This window comes from Symphalangus syndactylus, chromosome 3 (assembly GCF_028878055.3).
Source record: "Symphalangus syndactylus isolate Jambi chromosome 3, NHGRI_mSymSyn1-v2.1_pri, whole genome shotgun sequence".
Classification (NCBI taxonomy): domain Eukaryota; kingdom Metazoa; phylum Chordata; class Mammalia; order Primates; family Hylobatidae; genus Symphalangus; species Symphalangus syndactylus.
This window is the reverse complement of record NC_072425.2, coordinates 48,687,387-48,699,450: the sequence shown is the minus strand read 5'-3', so window position 1 is coordinate 48,699,450 and position 12,064 is coordinate 48,687,387. Positions and strand designations below refer to the sequence as shown.

Sequence of the window (12,064 nt, the reverse complement as noted above, 5' to 3'; positions counted from 1 at the left end):
GTGGTCCCAGCTACTCAGAAGGCTGAGAGAATCGTTTGAACCCGGGAGGTGGAGGCTGCAGTTAGCCAAGATGGCAGCATACCCAGACAGGATGTATACCCAGAAATGACCTGAGAAGACTTTTAGCCTTCACCCCATGTTATTCCCAAGGCTCAAGACACACCTTGCTAATTAGTGAAGGTCTTCCATACCAGTTTGCAAAGACTGGGGGAGTTGGCTGTCTTTCTAAATGGTAGTTTTCAAGAAAAGACCACAAGACATTAAAAAAAGAAAAGAAAGAAAATGAAAATACAGCTCATTCAGAGTAACAAAATAAATCTCCAGAAACTAACTGTCCCTGAAGCAAAACAGGCATTGGAGCTACTAGACAAAGACTTTACAACAAGTGTCTTAAATACTCCAAGAGTGAAAGTAAAACACAGAGAACTAGTGAGGAAAAGGATATATGAGCAAGATGAGAATATCAACAAAGAGATAGAAATTAAAAAAAAAAGAGAACCAAACAAATTCTGGACATGAAATTCAATTTTGAAATTGAAAAATTCTCTAGAGGAGTTCAACAGCAGACCAAAATAGGGAGAAAAAGTCTGCAAACTTGAAGATAGGTTATTTAAAATTATTTAATCTGAGGAGCAAAACAAAAAGGGAAAGTGAACACATGGGACATTATCAAATGGACCAATATGTACATTATGGAGGCTCAGAAGAAAGAGAAAAGGACAAAAGGGTAGATTAAGAAATAATGAAAAGCTCTCCAAATTTGAGGGAAAATATGGATATACAAATACAAGAAGGTCAACCAAGTCTAGATAGTATAAACCCAGTGAGATCCACACTGTGGCACCTTATAATCAAACTGTCCACAAAGAGAGCATCTTGAAAGCATCAAGAGAAAAGCAACATTGTCATGTACAAGGAATTTCCGTGAAGATTATCAGTGGATTTGTCAGTAGAAACTTTGCAATCCAGAAGGCAGTGGGATGATATATTTAATGTATTGGGGAAAAAAAAAATAAACTGTCAACTGAGAAACAAAGAAAAAGTGTTTACCGAGAATTTTATGTTGGGCAAAACTGCCCTTCAAAAATGAGGGTTAAGATATTTGCAGACAGGCAAAAGCTTGAGGGAGTTCATTACCAGTAGACCAGCCCTGTAAGAAATCCTGTCCCTGGTGTGGTGGCTCACGCCTGTAATCCCAGCACTTTGGGAGGCCAAGGTGGGTGGATCATGAGTTCAGGAGTTCAAGACCAGCCTGGTCAAGATGGTGAAACCCCGTCTCTACTAAAAATACAAAAATTAGCCAGGCATGGTGGCAGGCGCCTATAATCCCAGCTACTCGGGAGGCTGACGGAGAGAATTGCTTGAACCTGGGAGGCGGAGCTTGCAGTGAGCCGAGATTGCGGTACTGCACTCCAGCCTGGGCGACAGAGTGAGACTCCATCTCAAAAAAAAGAAAAAAAAAACAAATCCTAAAGGGAGACCTTCAAGATGAAATGAAAGGACACTAGACAGTAACTCAAAGTCATACAAAAATATAAAGATCTCCAGTTAAGGTAAGTACATGGACAAATATAAATACCAATATCATAATTTTGGCTTATAACTCTGCTTTTTTATTTTCTACAGGATTTAAAAGACACATGCATAAAATAATTGTAAATCTATGTTGACAAGTACATTGATATCAATGTAAAATCAATTGATTTAAGGTTGTTATAACTTTAGGATGTTATATGTAATCCCTATGGTAACCACAACAAAAAATATCTAAAGTATATGTAAAAGGAAATGAGAAAGGAATAAAAATATGTCACTAAAAAACACCAATTAAACACAAAGGAAGACAGTAATGGAGGAATTTAGGGGCAAAATAGTTATAAGACATATGGAAAATAAATACAGTGGCAAAAATGAGTTCTTCCCTATTCTTAATTATTTCAAATGTAAATGGATCAAATCCCATAATTAAAAGATGTAGATTGGCAGAACAGATTTAAAAAACAGTGTCCAACTATATGCTATGCATAAGAGACTGACTTTAGGTCCAAGAATATACACAGGTTGAAAATAAAAGCATGGAAAAAGATATTTCATGCAAATAGCAACCAAAAGAGAACAGGAGTGGTTGTATTAATATTAGACAAAATACACTTCAAGTCAACAACTGTTAGAAGAGAAGAAAGACAGTATCTGATGGTAAAAAGTGGATTCACCAAGGAGATTTAACAATTATATACATAAATTAAACAAACAATAGAGCCCCAAAGTGTACAAAGCAAACATTGACAGAATTGAAGGGAGAAATAGCTCTGCAGTAATAATGGGAGACTTCAATACCCGACTTTCATAATAGGTAAAACATTCAGACAGAAGATAATAAGTGAGGAGAGGATTTGAACAGCAATATAGACAAATTGGACCTAACAGATACATAGAATTTTCCTTCCAACAACAGCAGAATACATATTTTTCTTAAGTACACAATGAACACTCTCCAGGATAAATCATGTGTTAGGCCACAAAACAAGTTTTTAATACATTTTAAAAGATTGAAATCATTCATTTTTTTCCAGTCACAATACAATGAAACTAGAAATCAACAGCGGAAGAAAAATTGAAAAATTCACAAGTATGTGGAAGTTAAACAACACACGCTTAACGGAAGGGTTGAAGAAGAATTCACAAGGGAAGTTAGAAAATAGCTTGAAACAAATGAAAACACACACCACAACTTACAGGATGCAGCAAAAGTAATGCTAAGAGGGAAATGTATAGCTGTAAATGCTTACATTAAAAAAGAATAAAGGTCTAAATCAACAATTAACTTTCCACCTTAAGGAGCTAGGAAAAGGAAAAACCCCCAGAGCTAGCCAGAGGAAGGAAATAACAAATATTAGAACAGAGATAAGTAAAACAAAGAATAGAAAAACAACAGAGGCAATCAATGAAACCAAGAGTTGGTTGTTTGAAGAGATCAAGAAAATGGTGGATAAATCTTTAGCTAGATTGACTAAGAGAAAAGAAAGAAGACTCAAATAATTAACATCAAAAATGAAAGGGGACATTGCTACTGATTTTACAGAAATAAAAAGGAGTTCAAGAGAGTACTGTGAACATTTGTATACCAACAAATTGAATAGTCTACGTGAAATGGATGAATTGCTAGAAATACACAACCTAGGAAGAATGTCATGAAGACATAGAAAACCTGAATATAACTATAACTGTGTAAGGAGATTGAATCAGTAATCAAAAACCTCCCAATAAAGTAAAGCCCAGGACCTTAAGGCTTTGCTGATTAATTCTACCAAGCATTTAAAGAATTTGCACCAATCCAGCCCGGCACGGTGGCTCACACCTGTAATCCCAGCATTGTAGGAGGCCGAGGTGCGTGGATCACGAGTTCAGGAGTTCGAGACCATCCTGGCCAACACGGTGAAACCCTATCTCTACTAAAAATACAAAAATTAGCTGGGCGTGGTGGCGTGTGCTTGTAATCCCAGCTACTCAGGAGACTGAGGCAGGAGAATAGCTTGAACCAGGGAGTTGGAGGTTGCAGTGAGCCGAGATCAAACCATTGCACTCCAGCCTGGCAACAGAGTGAGACTCCGTCTTAAAAAAAAAAAAAAAAAAAAAGAATTTGCACCAATCCTTCTCAAATGCTTCCAGAAAACTGAAGAGGAAGAAACACATTCCAGTTAATTCTATAAAGCCAGCATTACCCCAATACCAAAATCAAAGACTCTACAAGAAAGAAAACTACAGACCAATAATCCTTATGAATGTTAATGCAAAAATACTCAGTAAAATGCCAGCAAACTGAATTCAGCAGCATATTGAAAGGATGATACACAAAGTAGGATTTATTCCTGGAATTCAAAAACAGTTCAACATCCCACAAAAATCAGTGTAATATGCCACATTAACGAATAAAGGAAAAAAGATACATAATCATTTCATTGATGCAGAAGAAGCATTTGACAAAATTCAACATCTTTTTAAAGATGACAAAAACACATTAAAAATAAAAGGAAACAAGCCAGGCGTGTTGGCTTGCGCCTCTTGAGGTCAGGAGTTCAAGGCCCGCCTGACCAAATGATGAAACCCCGTCTCTACAAAAAAATACAAAAATTAGCCAGCATGGTGGTGCATGCCTGTAGTCCCAGCTGCTTGCTTGGTTGGCCAAGGCCTGAGAATCACTTAAGCCCAGGACACGGAGGTTGCAGTTTGCTGCAGAGATTGCAACACTGCGCTCCAGCCTGGGCGACAGTGACTCCGTCTCAATAAAAAAGAAAACTACTTCAACATGTAAGGTCATTTATGAAAAACCCAGAGCTAACATCATACTCGGTGTCATGATTGAATTGTTTTTCCTCTAATATCAGCTACAAAGAATGGATACCTGTTTTTGCCAGAAAAGGACAAAGATTGTATGATTTCATGTTGTACCTAGAGTCATCAAATTCACGAAGACAGAAAAGAGAATGGTAGTTACTAGTAGCTGGGGGACTAGGGAATGGGGAGTTATTGTTTAATGAGTACAGAGTTTCAGTTTGGAAAGTGTCTGTAGCTATATAGGTGTTATAGTTGCATAACAGTGTGGATATACCTAATGCCACTTAACTGTACACTTAAAAATGCTTAAAATGATTAAATTTTTTGTTTTGTATATTTTGCCACGATAAGAGGAAATCAAGAGAGAAAAACTTGCTATTTAGAAATAACAATGAGGCCGGTTGCAGTGGCTCACGCCTGTAATCCCAGCACTTTGGGAAGCTGAGGTGGGCGGATCATGAGATCAGGAGATCAAGACCATCCTGGCTAACAAGGTGAAACCCTGTCTCTACTAAAAATACAAAAAATTAGCCAGGCGTGGTGTTGGGCACCTGTAGTCCCAGCTACTTGGGAGGCTGAGGCAGGAGAATGGTGTGAACCGGGAGGCAGAGCTTGCAGTGAGCCTAGATCGAGCCACTGCACTCCAGCCTGGGCGACAGAGTGAGACTCCATCTCAAAACAAAAACAAAACAAAAAAAAAACAATGAAATTACTGTGGATCGATATTTAAATTCAGATGCTAATTTCAATTTTTAAATTCATTTATTAAAAAAGAAAGGCCAAAAGTAAAAGAATAATTTAGAAAACTAGAAAAGGAACAAAGTCAAGAAAATAGAATTATATACATTATTACATTATTAAGATAAAAATAACGTAATATAAATTTTAACTAATTCATTGAAAAGAGTAAAATAGAGACACTTTTGAAAAGTCTAATCTGAGGGAAAAAGTCAAATACATAGAAACACTTAAGCAGAAAGGCCATCTAACCAATAACAATGTTTTATAATACTTGATATTTTGTGTACAATTTTATTCAAGTACATTTGGAAGAATAAGAACAAAGGAATAATGGCTACACTTATTGAGTGTTTATGGTAAGGTAGGAACTGTCATTCTTGGTGCTTTCCATGGATTATCTCATTTAATACTCAGAATATCCATATGTGACAGGCACTATTATACCCATTTTACATATGAGAAAGCTGAGGCACAGTGCATTTAAGTAACTTGCTCAGGGTCACAGCCAATAAGTGGCAGGGTCAGGATCTGAATCCATGTGGTCTTACTGCAAAGCTTACACTTTTAATCAGCCTCTCTCCACAGACAGCTGTCAAGGAAATTGGTCAAAATGAAAACCACAGAAAAATTTCCCCCCCTTTTTTTGATCTTAATGACACTTGTTGTATTTTGTACTTTTTCATTAGGTTATCGAGACATATTATTTATCCCAGTATTCTTCAAAGCACAGTGTACTGTGCTTTGGTATTCACTGAAAGTTAGTTCACAATAAAACTGAATAAATGGCATTCCTTTTCCTCTCCCTCTCCTTCCACTGACTCTGACAGCAGGAACTAAGAACAGAAATAAAGCTAATGACCTACCTTTTGTATAACAGTTCCTCAACACTTGTCTCCACATGTGAAAACTCATCACTTACAAATCCTTGCTTTATGGATCAAGAAATGATGAAGCATAGGCGCACAGTAACGTGTCTAAAATTTTTGTCTGTAAAGATTAAAGGATATGCATCCTAATGGAATCTCTCCCATTCACCAAACAACTGGCTTAAGCGTACATCCAAAGGACATTTTCTTAGATCCATTTCTGATTTTCTTTAGAACCCAAACACATCGTAGGAGAGAAAGGGATGCTGAGCCCCTCTCCTCTGCTCCCTCTGCTTCCATTCCCTGAGAATGGAAGTGAGAATGCAGTACCTTACCCCTGGTGGTGCTGTGTCACAGGAGCCTCCATTTCCTGCTGGAGATGTGAGATTTGCAGGATCCAAGATGTCCTCGAGTAAAAGTCCTTTGTGAGGAGGGACAGGTAAAGGAGGCAGAGAGAACATCAAATATAACATATGGGTGACCTTACAAGTTCAAAGATAAATTTCCCTCAAATTGTAACATTTTCAAGCATATAGGCGGTATGGCCTTGCCCCAGTTCCCCTCAGCAACTGTAACAGGCATTGGGTGCTCATATAGAGCATCCTATAAAGCCTCCATATGAGAGAAGCTGTGGGGAATAGACCCACAGTTAAACCACTGTGATGAATCAGTTTAGAATTTTAATTAGCTCTATGGTCTGTATGGAAACACCTTGGATGCCAGTAAACTGAGTGATTCGGTCAGATCCACTGAGTTGAAATCTCTACGGATGAGGACTGTAGACCAGCACTTCCATAGATTTTACAGTTGATTAACTACTTTTTGCTAAGTTGTGGTTTTTTTTACTTTTTAATAGTTTTAATAAAGTATAATTGACATGCAATAAACTGTACATATTTCAAGTATACAACTGATGTTTTGACTTATGTACCTGTAAAACCATCACCACAATTAACATAATAAACATACCCAACATCCCAGAATTTTCCTTCTGCCCCTTTGTGACCCACCCCTCCCATTCTTCCCCATCCCCTTATCTCCAAGCAACCACTAGTCTGCTTTCTGGCACTATCGATTAGTTGGCATTTTGGGGATTTTTATATAAATGAAATCTTTGGGGAACAATCTGTAAGCTTAAAGCTGCTATAAAAGAAAAACCTGAATTTAGGAAATGTTTTTAGACAGTGGAAAGTGATGTTTATAACAAAAATGAAGTTGATACTTGTAGGTTTTCTGTAATATTTTTCTCCTTAATAAGCTTTTTATATGAATTTGAGTTTTTGAATTATTACTAGAGCATATTTAAACATAAAATGTTTATTTTAAAATTAATTAAAAATTTAATAATTTTCCATTTTTATATCCCCAAGCTACCTCTTCAACCCAAAGTTGTTTCACTTGATTTTTGTTTATATTTTTAATCTTTTTACAGAGCATATAGGATTGGACAATGTAGAGATGTCAAAGTGCTTAGGCTGATATCCTTGGGAACTGTGGAGGAAATCATGTATTTACGACAGATATACAAGCAGGTAAATATGTTTCCCTTTTTCTGTTTCAGAGGTCAACATTTATCTGTTTTCAAAAATTAGGAACAAATTTGTGTAAAATATAAGTTTTAAATCTTCATTGTGTCGTGTGGAATTTAATAAGATTATAAAAATTACCCTTGAATACACTTTTATGAAACAGATTAATTCTTTGGTTCATTGAATTTTTGAGCTGAAAGTTTTCTAGAGCAGTACCTCTTAAACTTTAGTGTACATGCAAATTACCTAGGGATCTTGTCAAAATACTGATTCTGATTTAGTAGGTCTGAGTTAGAGCCCATGATGTGGAATTTTTAACTAGCTCCCAGGAGTCCTAGTAAAACTAATCAGCAGCCCACATTTTGAGGAGCAAGGTCACAGCTCCCCAAACTACAGGCCAAGGTGTAGTGGTTTACCACAAATGGGCTACAGGTGCACTGAGATGTTGGTCCCACAGCTTTCTGGACAGCAAGAGTACCTAAGCCAGTGTGTTAGTTCATTCTCATGCTGCCATAAAGAACTGCCAAAAACTGGGTAATTTATAAAGGAAAGAGGTTTAATTGACTCACAGTTTCACATGACAGGGGAGGCCTCAGGAAACTTACCATCATGGTGGAAGGGGAAGCAAACATGCCCTTCTTCACAGGATGGCAGGAAGGAGAAGTGCTGAGCAAAGAGGGAAAAGCCACTTATAAAACCATCGATCTCTTGAGAACTCGATATCCTGAGAACAGCAGCATGAGTATAACTGCCCCCATGATTCAGTTACCCACTGGATCCCTGGCACAGCACGTGGGGATTATGGGAACTGTAATTCAAGATAAAATTTGGGTAGGGACACAGCGAAACCATATCAGCCAGCTTCCAGCCTTGAGTAACCTTTTTACACCAGGTAGATACTCATATGTTACCATTTTCTACATGTGCCATCGCATGAAGATTAGGGAGCACTACCTTAGAGGTACATACTGTACATCCTGAAACTGGGACCCCAGAGATGCCCCAGTAAATGAAATTATAGGAATAGAACTTAAGTGTACTAACTACTTTCCTGGTACTTTTAGTATTTGTCTAAAATTGCATTAACTCTTTAATATGCTTGGCATATCAATTACTACTTCATTTATGCCTCTAAACAAACAATATTTATTTAGTTTACAACTGGATACTTGAGACAATCTGGAATAAGGTTCATGTGTAATCATAAATATACATTTGAATTGCTTCCTATATGTTCAGTTGGCATCTATTTAAGAGCAAACATCTGCCACATGTGTTGGTAGTTAACCTAAGAATGATCCAATCTTAAATTTATGCTATTTTCTTCATTCTAAAAATAGAATTGTACACAGCAGTTTTTTTTAAAGCTTTTAGCTCTGTAATAAACAGTTCATCTTTTTTTTTCTTTTGATGTAGCACAACTACTTGAAAATTATTTTTTCTAACCTATTTAACCAACCTTGGGGAAAAAGTGGGAAGTTACTCATCTTAGGAGCTGTTCTTTTGAGTACTGTCTTAGACTACTCTCAAGTAAGAGTCTTTCCTTAATTATGTAGTAATTTTTTTCAGTCCATTACTATATACATTTCCTTTTTACCTATTCATCCGACTTATTTAATGAAATGTCTTGTTATAAAATACACATTGTACAGTAGTATATGATAAAACATGCTTCAGAAGATGAGGTAATTTAAGAACTTTATATTGACACAAATAAAGATAAGATGGCAATCATGGAAGGAAAAGGCACTAAATATGGTTTAAAGATAGTTTGGAATTTAAACCAGTGGAGCACACCTTCTAGCCTCCCAGGTTGGCCTTCAATCTTTTGGGGAAAAAAAAGTCCAAAAATTATGTTCTTAAAAAAAAAAAACCTGTAAAAATGCTAGAAAGCAAGAAGAGTTATCTTGGTGGCCCCAAAATTGTAAGGAGTCCTAAAAGACAAGAGGAAGTTGGGATCAGATTGAAGGAAGAAGCCAAGTTAAACTCAGAAGAAGACTACTGAAAGGGTAGGTACAGCCTCTGGATATTCCAAGCTTACAGTCAGCAGATACTAAAAAAGAAGGGAGCCTTGGGTTAACTGTGGAGCCCTCTTTGGGGTATCACTGATGTTGTAACAACACGGTTTAGCCCTAATAATCTTATCCCATTTGGACCAAATTACAGCCAGCAGAGATGTCTACTCTCAAGTGAGAACAATAAGTAGAAGTACTGGAAGCAAAGAAGCAAGACAGAGCTCCAAATTTTTCTAATATTCGGAAGAAAGTCCCTCCTGTTGCCCAGAAGACTAATTACCTGCACCCTCCACTTTATTTCACATAAGCACTGCAGTAGACAGAGATAAGCATGTGAAGTAATTAAAGGCAGATGAATAACCTAGCCAAAAATAATTACCCAACAGTTTAGGAAAATAAACACTTTGAAAAAGACACTATAGTGGGCTGAATACTGGCCCTGAAAAATATCAATTTCTAATCCCTGGAAATTGTAAATGGTACTTTATATGGAAAAAGGATCTTTGCAGATGTGATTAGATTATGGGTCTTGAGATTCGGGATTATCTTGGATTATCCACAAGTGTCCTTATAAGAAAGAGCTAGAGGACAATTTGACACAGACAGAAGAGGAGAAGACAGTGTAACCACAGAGGCATTGATTGGAGTGGTGTGCCAGAAGCTAAGGAATGGTGGCAGCCACCGCAAGCTGGAAGAGGCAAGAATTAGATTCTTTCCTAGAGCCTCCAGAAGGAGTGTGGTCCTGCCAACACCTTGATTTCAGTTTAGTGATACTGATTTCAGATTTCTGGCTCCCAGAACTGTGGGAGGCTCAAATGATCCTCCCACCGCAGCATCCCGAGTAGCTGGGACTACAGGTGCGTGCCACCACACCGAGCCAATTTTTTATTTTTATTTTTGTGGAGATAGAGTTTCACTATGTTGCCCAGGCTGGTTGAAACTGAGTTGTTAATTCAGAACTCTCCCACAAAGATAGATTCTAGCCCAGATGACTTCAGTGGTAAATTCTTTTTTTTTTTTTTTTTTTTTTTTTTCTGAGAGGGAGTCTTGCTCTGTCGCCCAGGCTGGAGTGCAGTGGCGCAATCTCGGCTCACTGCAAGCTCCACCTCCCGAGTTCACGCCATTCTCCCGCCTCAGCCTCCCGAGTAGCTGGGACTACAGGCACCCGCCACTGCGCCCAGCTAATTTTTTGTATTTTTAGTAGAGACGGGATTTCACCATGGTCTCGATCTCCTGACCTCATGATCCGCCCGCCTCGGCCTCCCAAAGTGCTGGGATTACAGGCGTGAGCCACCGTGCCCGGCCTTCAGTGGTAAATTCTATCAAACACTTAATATTGTTTTTGAAAACAGAAGAGGGAACACTTCCAACTTACTTCACAAAAACAGAAGAATCCTGATACCAAACTTGACAAAGACATTGCAAGAAGAGAACATGACAGATGAATATCTCTCATGAACATAAATATGAAAATCTTTAACCAAGCATCTGTTTTGAGTCAATTGCGCCCTTTCCCCTCAAAAGATAGGTTGAAGTCCTAACCCCTGGTACCTGTGAATGTGATCTTATTTGCAAGTAGCGTGTTTGCAGATGAGGTTAAGATGAGATCACACTGGATGAGAGTGGGCCCTAATCCACTGACTGATACCCTATAAGAAGGGGGAAATTTGGATACAGACAGCCACAGAGGAAGAACACCATGTGACAATGGAGGCAGAGATTGGAGTGATGCCACCACAAGCCAAAGAATGCTACAGATTACCAGCAACTACCAGAAGCTAGAAAGAGGCAAGGAAGGATCATTCCCTAAAATCTTCAGACAGAGCATGGCCCTATGGACACTTTGATTTCAGATTTAGCCTGCACAACTATGAGAAAATAAATTTCTATTGTTTTAAGACACCCAATTTGTAGTACTTTGTTACAGCAGAATTGGGAAACTAGTGCAGCCTGTAAGGCAAATACAGAGTATTGTAAATTTGACTGTATTTTTGTATGAAACTTCTGTATGACAAAGGAACTGCAAACCAAATTCAAAGACAGACTAGAAACATATGTTTGCCATATATGTAATAAAAGCAGCATCTACAAAATATAAAGAACTCCCACTGTGTTAGTCTGTTTTCATGCTGCTGGTAAAGACATACCAGAGACTGGGTTATAAAGAAGGAGAGGTTTAATGGACTCACAGTTCTGCATGGCTGGGGAGGCCTCATAATCATGGCAGAAGGCAAAAGGCACATCTTACATGGAGGCAGGCAAAGAGAATGAGAATCAAACGAAAGGGATTTCCCCTTATAAAACCATCAGATCTCGTGAGACTTATTCACTACCACGAGAACAGTAGGGGGGAACCGCCCACATGATTCAGTTATCTCCCACTGGGTCCCTCCCACAACACATGGGAATTATGGGAGCTGCAATTCAAGATGAGATTTGGGTGGGAACACAGCCAAACCGTATCACCTACAAACCAATAAAAAGAATAATAGGCATTTCACTGAATTAAAAATGCAAGTGGTTAACACATGTGAAAAGATTTTTTTAACCACACTCATAATCTAGAGATAGAAAATAA

The 12,064-nt window shown here is 38.0% G+C and overlaps 1 protein-coding gene across 16 annotated transcripts in view; it reads left to right on the top strand.

Annotated features, from left to right (window-relative positions):
- The window catches only part of ERCC6L2 (ERCC excision repair 6 like 2), a 183,474-nt gene that overhangs the window by 94,976 nt on the left and 76,434 nt on the right, over positions 1 to 12,064 (top strand). For all 16 annotated transcript variants that reach the window (XR_010120208.1, XR_008656593.2, XM_055271819.2 and 13 more), the window contains one exon: positions 7,375 to 7,474. Coding sequence is in view for 14 of the 16 variants with exons in the window: in XM_055271819.2 (XP_055127794.1) it covers positions 7,375 to 7,474 (100 nt within the window). In the remaining 2 variants the exon portion in view is untranslated. The remainder of the gene's footprint in view (positions 1 to 7,374; positions 7,475 to 12,064) is intronic.